General features: G+C 43.1%; 1 protein-coding gene across 1 annotated transcript in view; it reads right to left on the reverse strand.

Annotated features, from left to right (window-relative positions):
- Positions 1 to 25088, reverse strand: part of ada (adenosine deaminase) — a 102884-nt gene extending 77796 nt beyond the window's left edge. The window contains exons 1-3 of the mRNA XM_041205606.1: positions 24873 to 25088; positions 21855 to 21916; positions 5952 to 6074 (exon numbers count right to left, since the gene is read on the reverse strand). Coding sequence (XP_041061540.1) covers positions 5952 to 6074; positions 21855 to 21916; positions 24873 to 24920 — 233 coding nt within the window. The 5' untranslated portion in view covers positions 24921 to 25088. The remainder of the gene's footprint in view (positions 1 to 5951; positions 6075 to 21854; positions 21917 to 24872) is intronic.
- Between the last annotated feature and the right edge of the window lie 1605 nt (positions 25089 to 26693).

Raw genomic sequence — 26693 nt, forward strand, 5'->3', positions numbered from 1 at the left:
AGCATCTGTGACGAGAAAAACAGAATTAATGTTTCGAGTCTGTATGACTCTTCTTCAGACCTCTGGAGTCATACAGATTCATATGGACTCAAAACATTAATTCTGTTTTTCTCTCCACAAATGCTGTTAGACCTGCTGGTTATTTGCATATTGGCTGCTTTTGGAAATGCTAAAGACATGAAACAAACAACGCATTTGTATAATATCTATCACTGGCTGTCTCCCCATTGACCTTTTCTTTTTAGTCACCATTTATGTACTAATGAATGCAGCATAAAACTTGTTAACAAAACAAATGTACCGTAACAGGCAGCATTCTGTTGAACCATTATACAGTCTAATGATTAAGCTTTGTACGCTCTGGTGTTGGGTTAGAAAAAGGTAATGAAAAAGAAAAAAATACAGTGAGCTTCCAATCAATAAAGTGCAAGTACATTAACAGAGTCCATATACTGTGAATTATACAGGTCTCTTCATCTGTATGGATGCAAATTTCAATTGCAGACTGCATAATAGCTGGTTAAATGATAATTACAAGGCAGTAACTCAAATGAAGCAATTCAAAAACCAATAGCGAGATTGGACATTATACCTTCATAGCATGGCATAACCAGCTTTAATTTTATTGTCTCAAACATTATTTGTTATATTATGTACCAATATGGCAGGCATACCCATAAAGAGAGTGTGAAGTCAGAGAGAGGATAAAACAGTGAACGTTCATTGAAAGTTCCATGGCCTTGCGTCCAATTCAATAGCTTTTTCTCCTCAACCTTTTTTGCAGCTTTAAACAGAGTCAGCCACCCCATTCTCTTCCTCCCCCTCTCTGGAGCTATCACAGTTCCAGTTCTACCTATTCAAACATAGGCAGCACATCTTTGCACAGGCTTCTCCTCCCGAGTCCACACATTAACTTGTGCGATGCTCCAAGATCTCATCCTAAGATCCCTCTTGTTATTCACCTAGATGCTGCTACCCGCCTCTCACCATGACTTCGGCTCTGCTGCCCAATATCAAGCCATTGACAAGCATAAGTTTTATCTTGTTTAGAGCAGCAAGATAAAAGCAATCCTTTCCGACCCTTGTTAGGCAATTTGTACCTGAAGCCACAAGGGGAACCGACCATTAGTAGACCTTGACTGAAGCTTCACGTTTCTCACGTGGTGTATTGTCATGCTTGTGCACTGTTTTGCTGGATCATTAGCTGCCTAAATACTGACTGCATTCCAACCATTGAAACTCTATCGCGTCCAGGCTTGACTTCTCTTTCTTCTACCCAACATAAACTCAATCTCAAGTAGAACCCCATCATCCACTTCCTAACCTGGGCAAAACCTCATTCACTTCACCGGCAAAAATTCAATCTTCTGATAGACCTCATCCTCACCAACCTGCCTGCCGCAAATGCATCTGCCCATGACAGTAGCAATAGGACTTACCACTGCACAGTCCTTATGGAGGCGATGTCCTGTCTTCACATTAAGGATTCCCTCCATCATATTATGTGGCACTATCACCTGTACTAAATGGGATAGATATTGAACAGATCTAGCAACTCAAGACTGAGCATCCATGTCTTGCTGTGGGCCACCAGCAGCATCAGAATTGTACTCAAACACAACTTGTATCCTCATGGCCTGGCATTTCTCCCACTCTACCATTACCACCAAGCCAGGGGATCAACCCTGGTTCAATGAAGAGTGCAGGAGAGCATACCAGAAGCAGCATCCAACATATCTAAAAATGAGGTGCCAACTTGGTGAAGCTACAACACAGGACTACTTGTGTGCCAAACAGCATGAACAGCAAGTGAAAGACAGAGCTAAGCGATTCCACAACCAACAGATCAGGTCTAAGCTCTGCAGTCCTGCCACATGTGGTGGACAATTAAACAACTGACTGGAGGAGGAGGCTCTACAAATATCCCCATCCTCAATGATGGGGGAGCCCAGCACTCAGCACAAAAGATAAGGCTGAAGGATTTGCAAGAATTTTCAGCCAGAAGTGCTGAGTGGATGATCCATCCCAGTTTCCTCTGGAGGTCCCCAGCATCACAGATGCCAGTCTTCAGCCAATTCGATTAATTCCACGTAGTATCAAGAAATGGTTGAAGGTGTTGGATACTACAAGACTATGGGGCCTGACAATATTCTGGCAATAGTATTGAAGGCATGTGCTTCAGAGCTTGCCAAACCTAGCCAAATTGTTCCAGTACAGCTACAACACTGGCATCCACCCAGAAATGTGGAAAATTGCCCAGGTATGTCCTGTACACAAAAAGCAGGACAAATCCAACCCAGCCAATTACTGCCCCGACAGTCTAGACTCGATCATCAGTAAAGTAATGGAAGGGGTCATCAACAGTGCTATCAGAAGCACTTGGTTAGCAATAACCTGCTCACTGATGCCCAGTTTGGATTACTCCAGGGCTATTCAGCTCCTGACCTCATTACAGCCTTGGTTCAAACATGAACAAAAGAGCTGAACTCCAGAGGTGAGATAAGAATAACTGCCCTTGACATCAAGGCCGCATTTGACCAAGTGCGGAATCAAGGAGCCCTACCAAAACTGGATTCAATGAGGATCAGAGGGAAAACCCTCCACTGGATGGAGTCATACCTAGCACAAAGGAAGATGGTTGTGGTTGTCAGGGGCCAATCAACTCAGTTCCAGGACATCACTACAGGAGTTCCTCAGGGTAGTGTCCTAGGCCCAAACATCTTCAGCTGCTTCATCAATGACCTACCCTCCATCATAAAGTCAGAAGTGGGGATGCTCGCTGATGATTGCACAATGTTCAGCACCATTTGCAACTCCTCAGATACCGAAGCAGTCCATGTCCAAACGTAGCAAAACCTGGACAATATCCAGGCTTGGGCTGAGAAGTGGCAAGGAACATTCATGCCACGTAAGTGCCGGACAACGACCATCTCCAACAAGAGAGAATCTAACCATTGCCCCTTGATACTCAATGGCATTACCATCACTGAATCTCCCACTATCAACACCCTGGGAGTTACCATTGACCAGAAACTGAACAGGGTTAGCCATATAAATACTGTGGCTATAAGAGCAGGTCAGAAGCTCAGAATCTTGCAGCAATGACTCACCTCCTGACTCACCAAAGCCTGTCTATCGTCTACAAGGCAGAAGTCAGGAGTGTGATGGAATACTCTCCACTAGCCTGGATGAGTGCAGCTCCAACAACCCTTGAGAAACTTGACCCCATCCAGGATAAAGCAGCCGCTTGACTGGCACCCCAAACACAAGCATTTACTCCCTCTGCCATCAACGCACAGTGGCAGCAGTGTGTTATTATTTATTCATTCATGGGATGTGAGCGTTGCTGGCTAGGTCAGCATTTATTGCCCATCTATAATTGCCATTGAGAAGGTGATGGTAAGCTGCCTTCTTGAACTGCTGCAGTCAATGTGGTGTAGGTACACCCTCAGTGCTGTTAGGGAGGCATTCCAAGATTTTTGATCCAGCAACTGTAAAGAAACAGCAATATATTTTCAAGTCAGGTGGTGTTTTGCTTGGAGGGGAATTTCCAGGTGGTGGTGTTCCCATACATCTGCTGCCTTTGTCCTTCTAGATGGTAGCAGTTGTGGGTTTGGAAGGTGTTGGCAAAGGAGCCTTGGTGAGTTGCTGCTGTACATCTTGTATATGGTACACACTGCTGCCACTAGTTTGTCGGTGGTAGAGGGAGTGAATGTTTGTGGAATGAGTGCCAATCAAGCGGGCTGCTTTCTCCTGCTTGGTGTCAAGCTTCTTCAGTGTTATTGGAACTGCCCTCATCCAAGCAAGTTGAAAGTATTCCATCACACTTTTGACTCAAGCCTTGCAGATGGTGGACATTCTTTGGGGAGTCAGCAAGTGAGTTACTCACTGCAGTATTCCTAGCCTCTGACCTGCTTTTGTAGCCACAGTATAGCTGGCCCAGTACAGTTTCTGGTCAACAGTAATACCCAGAATGTTGATCGAGGGGGATTCAACAATGTTAATGCTTTTGAATATCAAGGGGAGATGGTTAGACTCTCTCTTGTTGGGTGTGGTCATTGCCTGGCACTTACGTGGCACAAATGTGACTTGCCACTTATCAACCCAATGTCTTGCTACATATGGATACAGACTGCTTCCCTATCTGAGTCATCAGAAATGGTGCTGGACATTATGCAATCATCAGTGGACATCGCACTTCTAACCTTATGATCGATTTAACAGCTGAAGATGGTTGGGCCAAGGACACTACCATTAAGGAACTCCTGCAGCAATGTCCTGGGACTGAGGTGATTGACCTCCAACAATCACAACCTCCAACAATCACAACCACCAACAATCACAACCATTTTCCTTTGCATTCAGTATGAACCCAAACCATGGAGAGCTCCCCTACTGCCCGGTTACTATTGACTCCAGTTTTGCTAGATGCTTGGTGCCACATTCAGTCAAATGCAATGTTGATGTCAAGGGCAGTCACTCTCACCCCACCTCTAGAGTTCAGCTCTTTTGTCCATGTTTGAACCAAGGCTGTAATGAGGTCAGGAGAGGAGTGGCCCTGGCAGAACACAAACTGAGCATCAGTGAGCAGGTTATTGCTGAGTAAGTGCCGGTTGAAAGCACTGTTGACGAACCTTTCCATCACTTGGCCAATGATCTAGAGTAGACTGTTGGACCAGTAATGGGAGCTGGGTTGGATTTATTCTGCTTTTTGTGGACAGGACATGCTTGGGCAATTTTCCATACCACTGGATAGATGCCAGTGTTGTAGCTGTACTGGAAGAGCTTGGCCAGGAGTGCGGCCAGTTCTGGGGCATAAGTCTTCAGTACTGTTGCAGTAATGTTGTTAGGGACCATAGCCTTTGCAGTATCCAGTGCCTTCAGCCATTTCTTAACATCATGTGGAGTGAATTGAATTGGCTGAAGAGTGGCATCTGTGATGCTGGGGGGCCTCTGGAGGAGGCAGAGATGGATCATGGACAGATTTCTGGCTGAAGATGGTTGCAAATGCTTTCAATTCCAGCTTAATGTCTATCTTTTGCTCTATCTTCAACAATGAACCTTTGTTCATCTCATCTGTGCCCTGGAACCCTCTTTCCAAAGCCTTCCACATTGTCACCTCTCTCCCGATTTTCAAAAACCTAGCTCTGCAACCAATATTTTATCACCTCCTTAACCGTCCTTTCAAATTCAAGCACAGTTTACTCAGCCAGACATACAGCTAAAATTGCAACACAATTTACCTTCGACCTTCTCATGAATTGGATTTGAATCTGCTCCTGAGTAGGTGAGGAGGATCCCAGCTGGAAAGCAGTATGGCTTTCCAGTAAATTTTGCAGATCAGGCTTCAATACCATCACTGGTGCCCCAATGCAATTTTAACCAAAGACCTTCACAGGGAAACCAATTTGGCTTTCACACCAGGCCAACCTGGTGGCGGGAGAGATCAGGGCATGAAGAGGCCCAGAAAAGCTGCATCTTCTTTTAAATTTTCTTGTGACAAAGAAATCTTGCTCCTCATGCCCAGTCCTCCGACACCCTTCCCTTGCCGTGATGTTCTCCAGACCCCTAACCATTTAGTGGAGAGCAAGGAGCTGTTCTTATGTGACTGAAGGCAGCCTGCTGTTACCCCACTTCCCACCTGCCAGGTTCAAACAGGAGGCTTATAGGGTCTAAACACGAGGCCTGTAGGTTAAAATATCCTAGGCTCATTGAGAAGAACTGGACTGTTTGCCAGCCTGGAGATAAAAACGGGGCTTTAGTCTTCAGTTTCCTCTGTTAAAAGCACTTATGATGTTTTGCAGTGTTAATGGTAATATGCAACTGAAAATAACATAACACATTACTCAGATCAAATCCAATACTTGCCTCATAGATTTGGATAATCAAAGTAAAAGCAAACCTTGGTTTCAAAAGAAGAACTGAAACAGTAAAATGTCAACTTTACTTACGCAATAGCTGGCATGTAGTAGTTAAACAATTCAAGAAACTGAGTCAGATTACGGGGTTCTTCATATCCAATGTAGTCCATAAGCCCTTCCATAGAGTCAGCTGGTAATCTGATACCTCGTTTTCTAAAAATTGGGAAAAATATTCAATTTGGATAAATTCCCCAAGTGATCACAGATAGTTCCATTATGGTCATAATCATTAAGAATGGTATATATTAATGTGAAGCATATTATTTGATGCAGATTATCAAGAAAAAAAATTACATATGGGCTTCAACTAATAAACCAGTTATACAATATTTCTAAATATGGGAATTTCCAGGGGGCTTCTCCTCTCCGGTGAAATCTCTCTTTACGAAAAGAGAAAATTCAGCATCAAGAGGTTTGTTTTCTTGGATAGATGGGTGGGAGGGAGAAAAAAGAAAAGTGAAGAGCAGTAAGAGGCGAACAGTCAGAAAGGGGAGACTCTGAGTGAGACAGAGACTAAGTGACTATATTTGGGAATTTGGTTCAAAGTGGGAATTGGGTGCATAGGTGGAAAGAGGTGCTTTAGGTAAGGTTTACTGCACGAAGTAAAGTGCAATGAGTGGGGAGTTCGGTAAAGGGAGGGGAGGAGGTGCTTTTTCTCTTCTACTCTTTTTCAGCCTCCAGTATTTGATTTCCACTTTGGTGCCGCAGAAGGAGGAGGTAAACCAGTAACTGGTATTATTGGTTTTATCAGTATTGTAAGTACTGTATTGTTTTATCAGTATTGTAAAGTTTACTGGCAGTTCCAAAACCTATTGGGAGATGTAAACTTTATCAATTATAATTAATTAATTAGCAATGAATTAACACATATTGATGATAGGGCAGGTGGTATGCTGCCAAAATGGGAGCTTCTGGATGCCAGTGTGATCCAAGGCAAACACATCTACAGTAAGTGTTTGTAGCTGCAGAAAGTTCAGCTCCGAGCTATTGAGCTGGAGGTTGAGCAGCAGGCACTGCAGCATATGAGGGAGGAGGGAGGTTACTGGACACTTCATTCGAGGAGGCGGTCACATCACATAGGATGGAGTCTTCTGATTTGGTCAGTGGTCAGAGACAGGAGGGTGTGACTGCAAGTGAGGCAGGTAAGGGGGCCCAGAGGGCAGGAGGGCAGGAGGTTCAGCCTTTGCAATTGTCCAGCAGGTTTGAGGTTTTCTTAGCTTGTTTGCATGAAAGTGGGGGCCTCAGGGTGGATGAACTAACTGGCCATGGCACCATGATCCAGGAAACCGTTCAAGCGGGGGATTACAAGGAATGTAGTGGTAGTAGGGGACAATAGAGTCAGAGGGATTGACACCGTTCTCTGCAGCAAAGAGCATGAGTCCAGACGGCTGTGTTGGCTGCCCGGTGCCAGGGTTCAAGACATCTGCTTGGGGCTAGAGAGGAACTTGCAGTGGGAGGGGGAAGATCCAGTTGTCATGGTCCATCTTGGTATCAATGACATAGGCAGGACAAAGGAGGAGGTTCTGCAAAGTCAGTATGAGGAGCTTGGCACCAAATTAAGAAGCAGAGACTCAAGAAGAGAGGAAGGGATAAACCAGGGAACTACAGGCCAGTCAGTCTAACCTCAGTGATGGGGAAACTATTGTAAACAATTCTGAGGGACAGAATTAATCTACACTTGGAGAGGCAGGGATTAATCAAGGACAGTCAGCATGGTTTTGTTAAGGGGAGGTCATTTCTGACCAATTTGATTGAGTTTTTCGAAGAAGTGACCAGGTGTGTAGATGAGGGCAATGCATTTGATGTAGTCTACATGGACTTCAGCAAGGCTTTTGATAAGATCCTGCATGGGAGACTGATAATGAAGGTAAGAGCCCATGGGATCTAAGGCAATTTGGCAAATTGGATCCAGAATTGGCTCAGTGGCAGGATGCAAAGGGCGATGGCCAAGGGGTGTTTTTATGACTGGATGCCTGTGTCCAATGGGGTTCCACAGGGGTCAGTGTTGGGTCCCTTGCTGTTTTTAGTATATATAAATGATTTAGACTTGAATGTAGGAAGGTTGATCAGTAAGCTCGCGTTTGACATGAAAATTGGTAAGGTGGTAAATAGTGAGGAGGATAGCCTTACATTACAGGAGGATAGAGATGGGCTGGTCAGATGGGCTGATCAGTGGCAAATGGAATTTTATCTGGATAAGTGTGAGGTGATGCACTTAGGCAGGACAAACAAGACACGGGAACACACGATGAATGGTCGAACCCCGGGAAGTACCAAGGATCAGAGGGACTTTGGTGTGCATGTCCACCGGTCCCTTAAGGTAGTGGGACAGGTAGATAAGGTGGTTAAGAAGACATATGGGATACTTGCCTTTATTAGCTGAGGCATAGAATATAAGAGCAGGGAGGCTATGCTGGAACTGTATAAAACGCTGGTTAGGCCACAGCTAGAGTATTGTATGCAATTCTGGAATCTGCATTATAGAAGCTGTGATTGCACTAGAGAGAGTGCAGAGGAGATTTACCAGGATGTTGCCTGGGCTGGAGAGTTTTAGTTATGAGGAGCGATTGGACAGACTGGAGTTATTTTCCCTGGAGCAGAGGAGATTGAGGGGGGACATGATTGAGGCGTATAAAATTATAGGGGGCATAGATAGGGTAGACAGGAAGGAACTTTTCCCCTTGGTGGAGGGTTCAATACCAGGGGCTATAGATTTAAAGTAAGGGGCAGGAGGTTTAGAGGGGATGTGAGGAAGAATTTTTTCATCCAGAGGGTGGTGGGAATCTGGAACTCACTGCCTAAAAGGTGGTAGAGGCAGAAACCCTCATAACATTTAAGAAGTATTTGGATGTGCACTTGCGATGCCATAGCATACAAGGCTATGGGCCTAGTGCTGGAAAATGGGATTAGAATAGTTAGGTACTTTTTCGACCAGCGCAGACTCGATGGGCTGAAGGGCCTTTGTCTGTGCTGTAGACCTCTATAACTATGACTGTATGACAAAGGTCATGATCTCTGAATTATTACCTGAGCCATGTGCGAATTTGCATAGGACAAATCAGATTAGGGAGATGAATGTGTGGCTTAAAGACAGGTGTGGGAGAAGTAGGTTCCAGTTCATGGGGAACTAGCTCCATCACTGGGGAAAGTGGGATCTGTACCATTTGGACGGTCTATACCTGAATTGTGCTGAGGCCAGTGTTCTTGCGGGCTGCAAAACTGGGGAAGTAGAGAGGGTTTTAAACTAAGTAGTGGGGCAAATTTGGGAAGATGCGGTAAATCAATGAGTAGAGACAAATTAGAAGAGAAATATTATTACAGGAAATGAAAAACAGACCATTATAGGGAAGGGATAGAGAGTACAAATCTAATAATAAATCAACAGATGAAAGTGGCTCTATTATTTATTGATGGTATTAGCAAAATATAGAGAGATCACCGAAGTTCAAGAAACCATGATGTGGAAACTGTTTGGCTAGAGATGAGAAGTAGTAAAGGCAAGAAGTCACTTGTGGGAGTCGTATACAGGCCCCCTAATAATAACCAGATGGTAGAATGGAGCATAAATGAAGAAATAAAGGGAGCTTGTCAGAAAGGCACGATGAAAATCTTGGGAGATTTTAATCTACATATAGACTGGAAAAGTCAGGTGGGCAAGGTAGCCTAGATAAGTAGTTGTTTAGAATGTTTCCAGGATATTTTCTTAGAACAGCATGTTCTGGAGCCAACCAGAGAGCAGACTATACTAGACCTGGTATTGCACAACAAGATGGGATTGATTAATGATCTCATAGTGAAGGCACCCCTAGGTAGCAGCGACCACAATATACTTGAATCTTACATTCAGTTTAAGGGCGAGGGGAGCGGGTCTGTTTTTAAACGATGTTTAGACTATGGCCAGGATTTTCCAGCCCCGTCGTGGGTGGGACCTACCGCGGGTGAGGCAGTGCCCCAGCCGGAAGCCCATTGACTTGCAACGGGACCGGAAGATCACGGCGGCGGGTGGTTGCGGAAAATCCCGTCCAATGTTTTTAAACTTAAAGAAGGGTAATTATGATGGCATGAAAGCAGAACTGGCTAAAGTGAATTGGCAAATTAAGTTAAGGGATAGGTCAATGGAGATGCAGTGGCAGACATTTAAATGGGATATTTCAGAATACACAAAATAGATACATTCCAACGAGAAAGAAAAAGTCCAAGGGATGGACACACCATCCGTGGCTTACTAGAAAGGTTAAAGATAGCATCAAACTTAAAGAAAAAGTATATAATTGTGCAAAGATAGGTGGAAGGCCAGAAGATTGGACAGAATATAAGGAACTGCAAAGGATGACTTAAAGATTAATAAGGACGGAAAAATTAAAGTATGAGAGAAAGCTAGCCAGAAATATAAAAAGATTGTAAGAGTTTCTATAAATATTTCAAAAAGAAACGAGTTAACAAAGTGAGCTTTGGTCCTATAGAAAGTGAGTCTGGAGAACTGATAATGGAAAACAAAGAAATGGCAAATTAATTGCACAGGTATTTTGCATCAGTCTTCACTATAGAGGATACAAGTAACATTGCAGAAACAGCTATATATCAGGAAATGGGAGGGAGGAAGTCAGGAAAATTACAATCACCAGAGAAGTGGTCTTGAGTAAATTATCGGAGCTGTGGGCTGACAAGTGCCCAGGTCCTAATGGACTTCGTCCCAGGGTCTTAAAAGAAGTAGCTAGTGAGATAGTTGATGCATTGGTTTTAATTTTCCAAAACTCCCTAGATTTGGGGAAGATCCCATTAGATTGGAGATAGCAAATGTAACTCCATAATTCAAAAAGGGAAGTTGACAGAAAGTGGGAAACTATGGGCCTATTAGCTTAACATCTGTCATAGGGGATCTGTTAGAAACTGTTATTAAAGAAGCTATAGCAGGGAACTTGGATAAGTTTAAGGTAATCAGGCAGAGTCAACATGACTTTGTGAAAGGAAAATCATGTTCAATCAACTTATTCGAGTTCTTTGAGGAAGTAACATGATGTAGATAAAGGGGAACCAGTGGATGTGCTGTACTTAGATTTCCAGAAGGCAGTTGATAAAGTGCCATGTCAGAGGTTATTGCAGAAAATAAAAGCTCATGGTACAGGGGGTAACATATGGGCATGGATAGAAGATCGACTGTCTAACAAGAAGCAGAGAGCAGGCACAAATGGGTCTTTTTCAGGTTGGCAAAATGTAATGAGTGGTGTGCCACAGGGATAAGTGCGGGGACCTGTTTACAATTATATAAATTACTTCGATGAAGGGATGAATGGGATGGTTGCTAAATTTGCTGATGATGCAAAGATAGATAGGGAAGTACTTTGTGAAAAGGACATATGGAGGCTACAAAAGATATAGATAGGTTAAGTGAGTGGGCAAAGATCTGGCAAATGAAGTATAATGTAGGAAAATGTGAAATTGTCTCTTTTGGCAGAAAGAATAAAAGAATGAAATAAAATGGTGAGAGATTGCAGAGCTCTGAGATTTAGAGGGATCTAGGTGTCTTAGTGCATGAATCACAAAAGGCTAGTATGCAGGTACAGCAAGTAATTAGGAAAGCTAATAGAATGTTATCATTTATTGCAAGGGAAATTGAATACAAAAGTAGGGAGGTTATGCTTCAGGTATAGAGAGCCTGGTGAGACCGCATTTGGAGTACTGTGTACAGTATTAGTCACCTTATTGAAAGAAGGATGTAAATGCATTGGAAGCAGTTCAGAAAAGGTTTACTAGACTAATAACTGGAATGGATGGGTTGTCTTGTGAGGAAAGGTTAGACAGGCTAGTCTTGTACCCGCTGGAGTTTAGAAGAGTAAGAGACGACTTGATTGAAACATATAAGATCCTGAGGGGACTTGACAGGGTGGATGTGCAGAGGATATTTCCTCTTGTGGGAGAATCAAGAACTAGGGGTCACTCTTTAAAAATAAGGGGTCGCCCATTTAAAACAGAGATGAGGTAAAATGTTTTCTCTCAGAGGGTCGTGAGTCCTTGGAACTCTCCACCTGAAAAGGCAGTGGAAGCAGAGTCTTTGAATATTTTTAAGGCAGAGGTGGATAGATTCTTGGTAAGCAAGGGGGTGATAGGTTATCGGGAGTAGGTGAGACGCAGATTTCAGGTTACTATCAGATCAGCCATGATCTTATTAAATGGTGGAGCCAATTTGAGGGGCGGAATGGCCTACTCCTGGTCCTTGTTCATATGTTCGTATGTAATATGTTTGTATGTAATATCCTGGTTATCATCATTACACACAGCAACATGACACAATCACAATTGTAAGGTACTATTTTCATAGATGTTATCAATAAAGTTGGAAAAAAGTGTGAAAGTTGAAACCACGTTCTACAAAAATATACAAAAATAAACATTTGAATTTGCATAGCTTAACATAGAAAATTAACTAAAACATTTCACAGAGGTGTAATCAGACTAAAATAGGCTCTGAGACAAAGGATACCATATTAGGAGGGATGTGCAAAAGCTTGGTCAAAGAAGGAAGGGGGAAGTGGACAGACAAAGTGGTTAAGTGAGGAAACTCGGAATGTAAAACCTAAATGTGGAGGTTGGGAAGTGTTGATGTCCAAAGGGACATGGGTAGCCTTGTTCATGGGTCGCTAAAAGCTAGTATGCAGGTGCAGCAAGCAATTAGGAAGGTAAATGATACGATGGCCTTTCTTACAAGTGGATTCGAGTACAGGGATACAAGAGTAAAGATGTCTTGCTGCACTAGGTATAGAGCCTTGTTGAGACTGCAACTGGGGTATTGTGCACAGTTTTGGTCTCCTTATCTAAGGAAGGATATACTTGCCATAGAGGGAGCTCAACGGAGATTCACTAGACTAATCGTTGGGAAGGCCGGATTGTCTTAGGAAGGGAGATTGAGAAAACTGGGCCTGTATTCTCTAGAATTTCAAAGAATGAGAGATGATCTTATTCTTACAAAGCTTAACAGGGTAGATGTGGATAGGATGTTTCTCCCAACTGGTGAGTCGAGAACCAGGAGACACAGCCTCACAATAAGGGGCAGGCCATTTAAGACTGGGATGAGGAGGAATTTCTTCACTCAGAATGTAGAATCTTTGGAATTCTCTACCAGTGGAGGATGTGGAGGCTCAGTCATTGATCATGTTCAAGACAGGGATCGATAGATTTCTGGATACTAATGACATCAAGGGATATGGGAATAGCGTGAGAAAGTGGCATTGAAATAGATGATCAGCCATGATCTAATTGAAGTAAGCTCGACAGGCCAAATGGCCTACTCCTGCTACTACGTTCTCAAAAGGCTGAAGATGCAGCTGTCAAAGGCGAGCTGAAAGTGAGGGAGGGATGCAGAAGAAGTCAGAGTCAGAGCATCAGAGCTCTGGGGGTGGGTACTGGGGTGGTAATGAGAATTTTAAATTAGGAGATTTTGGTGTACTGGAGCCTTTGTAGGTCAGCAAGGGCAGGACTGGTGAGTAAGGACCTGGAGTAGTATAGGAAAAAGACAGCAGAGATTTGGTAAGTTGAAGTTACAAGGAATGGAAGGACAGAATATTTGAATAGTCAGGTCTGGAGCTGATAAAGACATGGATAAGAGTGTCAGCTGATGGACTGAGGCAGGGTCTGAGCTGAGAAAGAAGAGAAAGCCAAGAGGGAATCCTTGGGGGTTTCCAGAGGTATTGCTGCACAACTGTGAGGAGAAGCTGCTTCTGGAGATACTGTGGTTAAGATGAGAATAGGCAGGAATATAAACAAATGAGGTCAAACACTCACAGATCTGCACAAAAGAGAATGGAGTGATCGATCATGTCAATGGATGTAAAAAAATAAAAAAGGAAGAAGGTGCCCCATGGTCACAGATACAGAGAATGTCATTTGCCTATGGCCATTTCAGCAGTTACTCCACTGCCCCCCCCCCCCAACCCCCACCACCCACCATACCCCCAGCCCTCAATGCAAAGAAGCCACTTGATCTCCTGCCCCACCAAAACCCCTCCTGAAAATCAATGAGTTACCCATCGAAACTACAAGCCCAATCATGAAAATGGGTAGCTCTGTTTGCTCCACCCAATTGATCAGCACCACACATGAAAACCAATTCCAACCTAACTGTGATCAACCCATGAGATCACTCCAACTAGTATAATGAAAGTGGCACCGGTTGGATTAACTGGTATCCAAAACATGACTTTTCAAAATTGACAGATTTGTCATTTGAAAGGGACTTCATGTAATGCAGACTCACATTTCAACGCAGTACTGAGAGAATGCTGCATTGTTCAAAGTGAAATTTTACAGGTGAGATGTTAAACCAAGGCCTGACTATTCAAAGAACAGTAGGGGAGTTCTTCTGGTGTTCATATGCCACATTTATCTTTCAATCAGAAGTGAAACAGATCATTCAGTTATTCATCTCATTGCTATTGTGCATAAACATTGCCAGCATTATAACAGCGGCTACCCTTAAACAGCCGTGAAGCAATTTGGGATCTCTGGAGATCAATTGATCTCAAAAGTAAAACAAACAAATATTTATCCAATATGGGACTCTGACTTAAAAACGCTCAGCTCATTTTGTGTTTTAATATGCAGTTTGCTGGTGATGACATTGGAGTATTGGTCAGGCATGCCTGAAAGGAAACAGATCCTCATAAGGGTCCTATTAAACCATCTACTAGACAGCCTCGTAGACAATGTCCTCCCAGAATCACAGTGTGGTTTTATAGCTAACTGTGGGACAGCCAATATGGTGTTTGAAGCAAGACAACTATAAAAACTGCAGAAAGCAACACCAGGATCTAAATATGCTGTTCATAGATCTGACTAAAGCTTTTGATAGTGAGTCGACCTGGTCTGGGCATTTGCTCTCCAAGCTAGGGTTAACTGACTCAGGGAAGGATACCTGTCTCCATTGAGGTGGAAGCCCCGTCTCTGGGAGCTGCCAGCCAATCCGATAGCAGGCAGATCTCGACTCCCAGCAACGCCATCTGGAACGGTGGCCACTGCTGGGATTGCAGGCAACCTACGCTGGGGAGCCGGGGAGCCAGGGAGCCAGATGCAAAGGGAAGTTTGGAGTTTTGCCGGGGCCAACCTGCCACTAAGAAAGGAGAAGGGAGGGAGAACAGGGAAAAGCCTCCATTAGGCACAGGGTGCTCAAACAGGAGGGAACATTCCACATCACTTTCCCCCATGCCTCCTGCCCCCCGCAACCCCCCCACCATCCCCCCCTCTTCCCCCCAACCCCACGCTGGTAAAATTCCAGCAGAGGCAGGTTTACGGTGGACACGATTCCACTGGATTTTCCAGCCCTTGCAATTGGTCACTCTAATGTAGCTAAAGTTGTACATTCACTTTCCTGGCCTGTGCTTTGCTTATGCAGCTTTATGATCTGCCACGTCTATCTTATTTTTTGCCTCCTAATGCAATACAGTTGGGAAAAGGTGGATTTTTTTAAGCCACATCATTGCTGCAAAATTCCATCTTCATACACACAAGTTCCCTGGAGGAGCTTACTGGGATTTTACAATGTATAACTGGGAGCCTAATTGGGAGATCTAGTAGCAAAATGCCCCATTCAGTTCCAACTGAACAATATTTCTCCCTTATTAATATCCATTCTGGTCATCAATCCGAAATGTTAACCGTTTTTTTCTCTATCAATACTGCCTGTTTCCAGCATTTTCTGCTTTTATTTCAGATTATCAGCATCCATAGTATTTTTCTTTAGGGCTTTCTGGCCTGATTTCAGATCTAAAAATAATTTCAATTAAAAAATGAATAACATGTATGCATACTAAAAGTTAATCTTGCTGACAACTTGATTTTCAAAACATAAGAAATAGGAACAGAAGCAGGCCATTCAGCCTTTCGAATCTGCCTTGCCTTTCAATAAGATCATGGCTTATGTGATCTTGGCCACAGCTTCGCCTTCCTGCCTGCCCTCCAAACTCTCAACTCCCTTGTAGATCAAAAATCTGTCTAACTCAGTTTTGAATCTATTCAGTGGCCCAGCCTCCACTGCTCTCTGGGGAGTGAATTCCAAAGATTATGACACTGAGAGAAGAAATTCCTCCTCATCTCTATCTTAAATGGAAAACCTCTTATTCTGAAACTGCGTCCCCATGTTCTAGGTTTTCCCAAAAGGGGAAACATCTTCTCAGCACCTCCTCTCCCAAGCCCCTCAGAAACATGAATGTTTCAATAAGATCACCTCTCATTCTTCTAAACCCCAATCAGGCCCAACATGCTCAATCCTTCCCCATAAGACAACCCCTTCATCCCCGGAATCAACCCACTGAGCCTTTTCTGAACTGCTTCCAGTGTCAGTATATTTAAAAGGATATTGATAGAGATACTTTCCTTTTAAGAACTATCACTAGTATTGCTTAAAGTACAAATTTATATTCACTCTATCATTCATTTCTTGAATCAATGATACTGTCCACTACAACTTGCATATTTTAAGAAATATTAATTTTTCAAACGAGGTATGTCCACAAATTTAGCAGGGTGCATGAATGCAGCTTTGTGAATGTCAGTAAAATTGATCCAAATCCCAACTTACTGCAGAGATCTAAATGTGCACTTTTTATCTTAGTATCTGTTGAAACATGTTAGAAAACATGACCACATTACCTGAAGCTGAGCTGAAATTTCAGGAATTGCATGCGGATTACAAAGTAAACATATTGATTGTTCAGACTAGTGAACTTACAGCTTTTCAAACATATATCTTTAAAAACATGATAATATTACTTCCTAAAGCCTTGAAACAAAAATATGGGGAACTTTTTACTTACCTTACCCATGGGGAGCAGTTCTGTCAGATGGTTTTCAGGGACCTACAATTCGGCATTCCCCATATACTGTGCAATTTAACTTCTGTGGAGGCCATGGGTTGGGGGTGGGAGAGGTGATTATGGAGGCTTCTTTGTCCATCAAGTCCTCGCCAGTATAATGCTGCTGAGTTTCCAGATGCACAAGAGATCCGACCTGACTCAAACATGACTGACCTTTCACAAATCCATGCTGACTTATTTGATCAGCTAATGCTTGACCAAACACTCATGCACTCTTGTCTCTGATACATTCCAGTAACTTGCTCACAACTGATAAATCCGTAGTTACTTCTGTTCTCCCTTCCTTCCTCATTGACATTTGCAGTTTTCTAATCCAAGTACATAATTCCTGAATCTAGAAAGCCTTTGGAATTAAACCTGAATACGGCTTCACAACCTCATTATTTCCAACTTGCCCATCTTCTGGCCTCAGTTAAAGCCTGAAATTGTCAATTTGAGTTGATCAGGAAACACATTTTTGAGATTTTCACCCCAACCACTTTGTCCAACCCAAACCCACCCATTTTTTTGTTAAAGACCACCCTCCACTCCCCCATTTTCCCTTCATCTGAAAGAAAAAATTGATTTCAATATAATAAATTTCATGAAGAATAGCTGAGTTTAACAATCTTGCTTCAAGTGGCACACACTTTGTCTGAAAAGAGAGTGAAAGTGAAAGTGATAGTTGAAGGAGGGTAAACATGCTATTTGGCAGTTCCAAAGTTGCAATATTTTCCTGATATAGAACTTGTCCTGTCAGACCTTCACCCTACTTAAAATAGCATCAGCCTCAGCCACTATCAACACAAAGTCAAATCACATAAAGTAACCAATCAATTTCACCCATTTAGTGCCACATCCAATTTTGCTGTGTTATTTCCTCCTCCTCCCACCAAATTGTTAGATATTGGGTGGAATTTTCTGTGCCTGTTGGCATCGGGCATGCGTGGGTGGACAATATGGCGGGAAGGCCAAAAATCAGTTTCACGACAACATGAGACCAGTTTACAATCGACCGCTCTGCCCATCAATGGTGGGCCCCCTTTTCCGCCACCAGACATCGGAAGCTTCACTTTAATACATTTTCATATCTTTACAAGCCCTGCTCGCCGGAATCATTCCCCAATGCTGGATCATCCAGGCACTTTGACGTGACTGCATGTGCCAACGTGTTTCACAATGGCATTTATAAGGTGTGCATGTGGTGAGCTGTACTTCGAGGGGAACTCTGAGGTGAGTGCTCACTAACGTTGTGCAGCGCTCACAAGGGTCGCCTGTGCACTTCAAGGTTGAGGAGCCACGCATTCAGGAGGAGGCAGAGGCAAGTTGCATTTTCCTGCCTGGCTGACGGTGCGGTGCTGGGGCAAGGGCTGCTCTGCAGTTTGGGCGAGGTTGGACAGGCAAGGGCTGCACTGCAGTTGATGGTAGTGCACAAGCACGTGCAGGGAGAGAGAAGCAACCATGCATTAGGGAAACCTTTTATAAAAAGTGACCATTCCTCTGCAGCTGAGACAGTTCATGCGTAGCCACATTGACATGCTTGGAATAGGGCCTCTAGCTTCTCTGCCCATTCAAGCAACGCAGAGGCATGAAAGTGCCACCAAATCCTCCAGAACTTTTCACCCTTCGGGCACAGACTGTAAACTAATGAATATTTTAGTGGACTGCAGAACAATCGGACGACTCATTAAGTTGTAAATCTCCTCGTGAAAGCTGGCCATGGAGCAGTCACTGTTGGAGGTACTTACAAACCCTTGCAATGTCTTAATTTAGGTTTGGACCAGCCTCCCCATTGTTCAACCTATTTACATGTGTAAACAGTATCTTTACCCAAACATCAAATTGGTCATTAGGAAGCTGGATCTTCTTTAAATCATGAAGCTCTATGGATCATCCTCCAATGCTTTGGTTGCCTGTTGAAGTTTGTCACCATCCTGAGACTCCTGCATGACAACATGGCCTCCACCATCCTGAGTGGAGGATCTGAAACTGACAACTTTCACTTCCGGACCGGGGTCAAGCAAGGTTGCGTGATCACCCCCACCTTGTTCACCATTTACCTGAACATCATCATCCAAGATGACCTACCACCTAGTGTCAGCATTCAGTATCATCGGGATGGGAAATTCTTCAACCTTGGTCGCTTCTGGGCAAAAACAAAACTCACCACCATAGAAACCCATGACCTTCGGTTTGCAGATGACTGCAGATGGCTCACTATGTGCAGGACCTGCATAGGATGCCTGACCTCTTTAACACCTCGTATAAGAGGCTTGTCCTGCCCTTAAACATCACCAAGACAAAGGTCCTTCATCAACCTCCCCCGGGCCAGTTGAGCATCCCCTGTGCCATCCAGGTAGATAGGGTGGCTCTGGAGTATGTGCAGCACTTTCCTTTTCTTGACAGCCACCTCTCCCAAGGGACTGTCATCGATGAGGAAGTCCAACACCAAGTCAACTGTGCCACACTGCCTTCTTCAAGCTGTGCCAACGTGTCTTTGACAACAGAGACCTTCACAAGTCAACAAAGTTTCTGGTTTATAAGACCGTTGTGTTGACCACCCTCCTCTACTGCAGTGAAACATGGACTGTCTACCGACGCCACATTAAGATCCTTGAGAGCTTCCATCAGGGGTGCTTGCGTTGAATCCTGGGGATGAAATGGGAGGACCACTGGACTAACGTGAGCGTCCTCCATGAAATTGCATCTACCAGCATTGAAACCCTGTTCCTGCGGAACCAACCCTGGTGGACGGACCATTGTGTCCAAGTGCCCAAAAACCATCTCCCTTGACAGGTTCTCTTCTCACAACTCTCTGGTGGCCAACGCTCAAAAGGCAGCCAAAGGAAGGGGTATAAGGATACGCTCAAGGTAGCTCTAAAGCATGGAGGCATTAACACCACAGACTGAGAGGAGAATGCTGCCATTTGCTCAGCATGGCATCACCTGGTCCATCAAGGTGCAAGCCACTCTGAAGCTCAGGGACTCAGCAGCGAGGTGGAATGGTGGTGGCAGAGGAAGGAGAAGGAAGCCAATGCAGAACTACGATTTCCACTCCCCTGCACAACAGCGTGCCCCAACTGCGGAAGAACACGTGGATCCAGAATTGGGCTCCTCAGTCATATGAAGCCTCATCAAGCCTGATGGATGTCATCCTCAATTCTGAGGGACCATCACCGTCGATTCTGTGTGGTGCATAAGTGAAGCATTTAAGAAACAGATCATCATCTATATATCTACCACCTAAAATGAGTCTGCTCTGAATTTAGTCTGAAGCAACGTGACTTCATGGTTGCTGTGCACTATGACTGCATATCTAGTCTTGGCGGCATCATTCAACGTAACCTTTCATCCAACCTTGATGACAGGCACAACTAGCTGACACAGAGATTCATAATTTCTCCTGTAGCCAGGCTGGTGTTACTATTTTTAAGAATAAGTGTTTAAAGTTGGAAGAATGGAATAATTTCACACACAGATGAAAAAGAATGAATAATAGCATATTGTACACTTTGTCTGTCAGCAGGGATCACGTGATCTCCAGATTCCCCAAGGTAGTGGCTTGTCCTTCATTTAGTTACATATTTATAGTAATACAAATGCATACAATTTAAAAACTCAGAAAGTCAAAAAACCTGGCTATACACATTAGCATGTTAATTAAGTTAGAAAGTCCACCAATGCAGTTCTTTGATGGCCCAAGAGGCAGTGACAATTAAAGCACTGTTCATTCAGAAAGTTTTTAATCACCATTGACTTTAGTGGGAGTACAGCTATAATAATTAACTGGAAATATATTTCAGCTCTTTCCTGGACTCGAACTCAAGTTCTGTCGAAGGGTCATGAGGACTCGAAACGTCAACTCTTTTCTTCTCCGCCGATGCTGCCAGACCTGCTGAGTTTTTCCAGGTAATTCTGTTTTTGGTTTATAATAATTAACTGTTCACTGTGTTGGCTGTGGAAATGGCAGAGTGGCACAAAGGGTAGGGAAATTGTAGTGTAGCGGAAGTAATGACATAAACTAAGGGAAGGAACTTAGTGGATTCAATATAAGTTAAAAAAAATGATAATGGAGAAAATTACGAGACTCTTGATATGCAAATCTCTATGACCTGATGATCTTCATTCTATGGCATTGATAGAAATGTGAGGAAATTGCAGACATATTGGTCATAATTTTGCGAAGCTCTCTAGATTCAGGAACTAAATACTTGGATTAGAAAATTGCAAATGTCTATTCAAAAAGAAAGGAAGGTAGAACATATGTAACTAAAGATTTGTCAATTGTGGGAAAGCTACTGGAATGTATCAGAGACAGAGCGACTGAGCACTCGGTCAAACATTAGCAGATCAAAGCAAATCAGCATGGATTTGTGCAAGGTCAGTCATGTTTGACCAATTTGGTAAAGTTTATTGAGGCATGGTGAATAGGGGACTGTCTATGGATATCATCTGTATGATTTTCTGGAAGGCATTTGATAAGGCTGTGTAAAAGAGAGATAATTGGTAAAAGAAAAACAAGGACCAGAGATAACCTTATTACGTGGGCCAGTAATTGGGTGAGAATTAGAACACAGAGATTGGAGTTAAAGTGAACGTATTCTGATTGGTGTGTTGTGACAAATTATGGTCCCCAGGGATCTGTATTGATGATTTCACTTTTCTTCATATATACTAGCTTGGATGAATGGAATATTGTGCATCCAAGATTGTAGGAGTTAGGAGTCACGTTAAATGCATAGATGGAAGGAGAAAGTTACAAAATGGTATAGATAGATAAACAAAGTCATAAAAGCTAAGGCAAACAGAGTTCAGTGTGGGTAAGTGTTAAGTGTTCCACTTTGAATCCAAGCAAGGCAAACTGGAACATTTTCTTAGAAAGAGACTAGGATCCACGGAGAAGCAAAAGAATTTAAGTGTCTATGTAGACATATTACTAAAAGGTGGTGCAAAGGTTATTTAGATGGAGGGGGATAGGCCTCAAAAGCAAAACAGTTGAGAACCCCTTCTCAAGTGAATTAAAGAAAAATCCACCACATGAAAAATATGAACAGATTGCTTTGATTTTACAATCTGGTAAACAACTTACTTGCCAAAGTATAAAATTGTCTCAGGTTTTATAGCCCCATCAAGATGAAGATGAAGCTCCACCTGTAACAAAAAAAAATGATAATTTTGTTACATATAAGATTCCTGCACAATTAGCCTAAATATGGAACTGGATAACCACAGTCACTATTATGCATCTCAAACCATTAAAACATAAAATAAAGTGTGCTTCTCTGCTAATCTCATTTGTTAAGTTTACACGTGGCCTTTAAAATTGCGTGATAGCTTCCGAGAACAGTGATGCTCAGAATATTTTTGGATCATAAATAATTTGTAACAAATTACAAATGCATAACAAGTGCAAAGATAATGTACTTTAATCCTAACACAATAAAGTTAACTGTTCCTATTTTTCTGCAATTATCTGGATCAGTGAACTGGCTAATAATAACTTGCTTTCTATGCATACAGATTACAGAAACATGTATTTTGACCATTGTATTACATTACCAATTCCACAGTGTCTTGTTTACACAAGCCTCCAATTTAGCAGGCACTAGGCTATAAGAGGTTCCATTAGGTCAGGAGAATGAAGGGAAGTGGGGTAAGGAAGACTTGAGAGTGCTGGGATCATATGTGGTGTAGGAATCAGCAGAAACTAACAGATATGAGAGTTAGGAGTCCAATTTAACAACCCTGGTCATTAGGTCATTAGATTTCTTCCTATACTACAGCTAGGTCCTGACAACAATGTTGCTAGAATTGACCTCCTCTGAATTTCTTGTCACTGTTGCAGGGACTCTTATCAGGAGACCCGAATGATCCCCAGTGAAAAGAGCACCTTTCACACCTGATTCACCCCATACCCTTTGATCTGCAATGCATCATCAGAGAATTTAAGAGACCTTGCAACATTAGGTTGTCAATTTTCACTTCTAGAATATGTCATTAACAGGTTGGCAACAACCTCAAGATGGAGTCAGTTGCCATGCAATCCAATTAACACCAATGAAGAGGCCGACAGCACCTTGAAAGGAGCCCAATGCTAGTTTTCCAAATTGTCACATGATTGGCCCCATTTAATGTACAAATCCTAGGATTCCACTGCCATTTTTAGGTCAGAGTTGGCCCAAGTGTGCACCATGTACACTTTGACCAGTTCTATAGAAGATGGAGTCAAAGCCCCGTCAAGATAAGGCACAATTTACTTTGTGGAGCATTTGTTCCTCTGAGCCCTGCAAAAATAACTCAGGCATCTGTCACCATTCCCTGCAATCCCCTATCCCCAATCACACTCTTATCTTGAGCATGTCCAAGATGGCTCAATATTGGAAGACCTCAACCTGGAGAGGTGCATCATGACACCTAGTTGTCATGACATCTGTCCCCCCAATGCCCCTCCCCCACCCCCGCCAGCTCACCAGGCCAATATAAATAAAACCAGTGCTCAAAATTATGAGTTCCTTCCTCAATCCCCCTAAACGTTGACTTTGATTCCTAAATCTTTCTACCAATTTGATTGTTGTAAAGTGAATTAGAGGGTGAATTCCAAATGCTCGCACCTTCCCATTTGAGCTAGCATAATCAACTCTCAAAGATTGTTCCAGAATCTCGAGGAATAAAAGTAATATCCTATACTGGAGGGAAAACCGAGGATTTAAAAAAAAGGTCCCAATAGTTTTTAAGTGTTTTCTTCCTTTATAAAATTATTGAAGAAAGGGTAATAGGTTGTTTGACTAGACCTGGCAGTTGGAGGCTGAAGGCCATGCTATGAAACTGCCCCAAAGTTGGCAAGTGCTTTGAACACATGAAATGTAAAAATAAAAGCAGAAATTGCTGGTAAAACTCAACAGGTCTGGCAGCATCTGTGGAGAGAGAAACAGAATTAACGCTTCCAGTCCGGTATGGCCCTCCTTTATGAAATGGGGGTTGCTTTTAAATTAACTGTCCCAGTTGGCCAAGCTCCCAATCGTCCATCGTGCTGAGTGCTTACCTGCTGCAACCAAATGAAATTGGCACTGCTCCTCTCTGTCTGGCTCACGTGTTCGGTTGCTAAAAGCAACAGCTGCACGCAAAATCCAGATCTAAATCCAGCTTAAACAAATTTCACCCTGTACATTATCATTCTAAAATGAGTCTAAAAATTGTGCTAAAATAGACGCATGGAACAGGATAGGCCTGGATTAAACAAAATACAATGACAGGATTCTGTGGTTTTGCAGACCGGTTTCAGTACTGTAAACTCCAGAATCAGCTGTCACCCCAACCTCTGGAAGGAAGTATGGAGGTTCCCGCCCCCATGGACATTGCTTAAGGATTTACACGCTTCAATCCTTCTTAAGTGAACCTGGAATTAATTCATCCCTATTAATAAAGTATTTCAATTTTAACTGCTGGAAGGGGAGCTCCACCCACGAGCACAACACCCAAGCGTTACCTCCTCTGCTGGGCAGGTAGAAAGAGATTCATGGTTAGAATTGAACATGCTGGTTTCCAATTCAAGACCAGCATTTGCAATTTTAATGCATTATTACTCAACCCTTCAGCACGGATTGTACCTTAATGACGATTCAGCAACTAACAGAAATCTAATGTGTTCTGGCATGTGGAAGTTCACCCATTGTGAAAGTTCCTGAAATGAGACTAGACATGACCAAATTGCTTCCTGTTGCACCCATCTACACCGAGGTCTTCGTTTTCTATTAACATATCTAAATATTGGACAAGGGCTATAAACCTAAAACAAAGGGAATTGTTCCTATCCCGTTGAATACGAAACAAACGGCTAAAAGGCGAGTGACCGAGCAGTCAACTGACAGACAATAATCAAAACGCTTTCGGCTTTGAATTTACCAAACATGGAAATCAAAATAATTCAAGATACAACCAAACCAAGTATTCATTTCAGACAAAATAAAATCAAGCCCGTCTTTGTCTCAGTAACCATTATTTTGCTTTATGTTAAGGTAACGTGCTTTGCAATAAAAGGGGATTACAGTATGACGATAGAAAAGCAGTCGCCACTGGTAAAGCTTAACTGCCTGCTCGCGTTTCTTACCCTGGCTTTGTTGAATATCTGTACATTGTTTGTTGAGTTGTGTGCCATGTTGAGACTATTTTTTCCCCAAGTGAGTTTGATAGCTTCTGAGACGCAAAATCTAGTTGTTTGCTTCCCTTTTCTTTTTGACCAACCAACAGCCCAACTTCCTGTCGCTTATTTTCATTTTTGTAGACTTTAGTCCCGCCTTGGCTCCGCCCGCAAACCCAACAGGAACATCTGTCACTCTAGTTCTAATCCTCCACTGCTTTCAGACACACTGACCACAGGACATTGATAAATGTCGGCAGTGTTTCACACGAGTTCTACCAAAGCTAGTTTACTATTGGAATGAAAGGATTTCTGTGAAACGTGTCTCTGGCTGCCACTGTTACGTCATTAAAGAGTGAACCCGTGTATGTCAGAGTTAAGCACCTTGGGTTGCAGGAGCTCCCCTAATAATTCCAGGAGAAATTCAGGACTAGAAGCTGAAACTAAATTCCAGATGTGGACTTACTTGCTCTTATCTCCATCTGCCGACCCTTCATCCCTTGAGTCACTCGCCTGGAAATGAGAGAAACAGAAAGGGTGATTTAAACTCTACCGGACCACCACAACGGGCCCCCCATTACCCTCCCGCTCCTCGCCCCACTCCCCACTTCCAGGCTGCTGCCTTTCTGCAAGCTGTAGTTTTAGCCTGATCTTTTAAGCAGACTAGCAGAACACCTTTGGCAGAGCAATGAGGTTTTTCTTTAAGTATGCGGTTGAGTTCTACTGCTTTCTTTGGGGCCTGAGTGCAATTTTAACATGAGGCCAAAAGGGAAAGTTATTGAACTTTTCATATCAGGCCAAGCTGATCTGGGGACAGAACAGCCCACAAAGCTGAATTTTAATTTCTTTTGTTTCATTTTGGACCAGGATGTACTCTGGCTGGGGTATTTCAAAATCCATCACCAAGAATGGCTCAGCAGCACCTCTACTGACCAAGCTGACCAAGTCCCGAATGACATATGTGCCAGACTGAACCTTGTGTGGGAACCCTCAAAAGGGAAAAACCCATTTGACTTGCCCTCACCAATCTAGCTGTCACAGATGTATCTGTCCATGGCAGTATCAATAGAAGTAACCACTGCACAGTCTAATGAAGACAAAGTCCTGTCTTCACACTGAGGATACCCAAACCTCCCTGTTGCTTGCCATTTCAACACTCCACCCTGCTCTCTTGCCCACATGTCTGTCCTTGGCTTGCTGCATTGTTCCAGTGAAGCCCAACGCAAACTGGAGGAACAACACCTCATCTTCCGACTAGGGACTTTACAGCCTTCCAGACTGAATATTGAATTCAACAACTTTAGGTCGTAAGCTCCCTCCCCCATCCCCACCCCCTTTCTGTTTCCCCCTTCCCTTTTTTTTCCCAATAAATTATAAAGATTTTCCTTTTCCCACCTATTTCCATTATATAAATTAAAAAAAAACCCACTAGAGCTATACCTTGAGTGCCCTACCATCCATTCTTAATTAGCACATTCATTTAGATAATATCACCAACTTTAATTTTAACACCTATGTGTTCTATTGTACTATTGTCGTTGACATCTTTTGATGAGCTGCTTCTATCACTGCTTGTTTGTCCCTACAACCACACCCCCGCCCCCCCGCTCCACCTCTTTGTCTCTCTATCTCTCCGCCCCCCCACACACACACCTTAAACCAGCTTATATTTCAACTCTTTCTTGGACTCGAACGCAAGTTCTGTCGAAGGGTCATGAGGACTCGAAACGTCAACTCTTTTCTTCTCCGCCGATGCTGCCAGACCTGCTGAGTTTTTCCAGGTAATTCTGT

The sequence above is a fragment of the Carcharodon carcharias genome, chromosome 14 (assembly GCF_017639515.1).
Source record: "Carcharodon carcharias isolate sCarCar2 chromosome 14, sCarCar2.pri, whole genome shotgun sequence".
NCBI lineage: Eukaryota > Metazoa > Chordata > Chondrichthyes > Lamniformes > Lamnidae > Carcharodon > Carcharodon carcharias.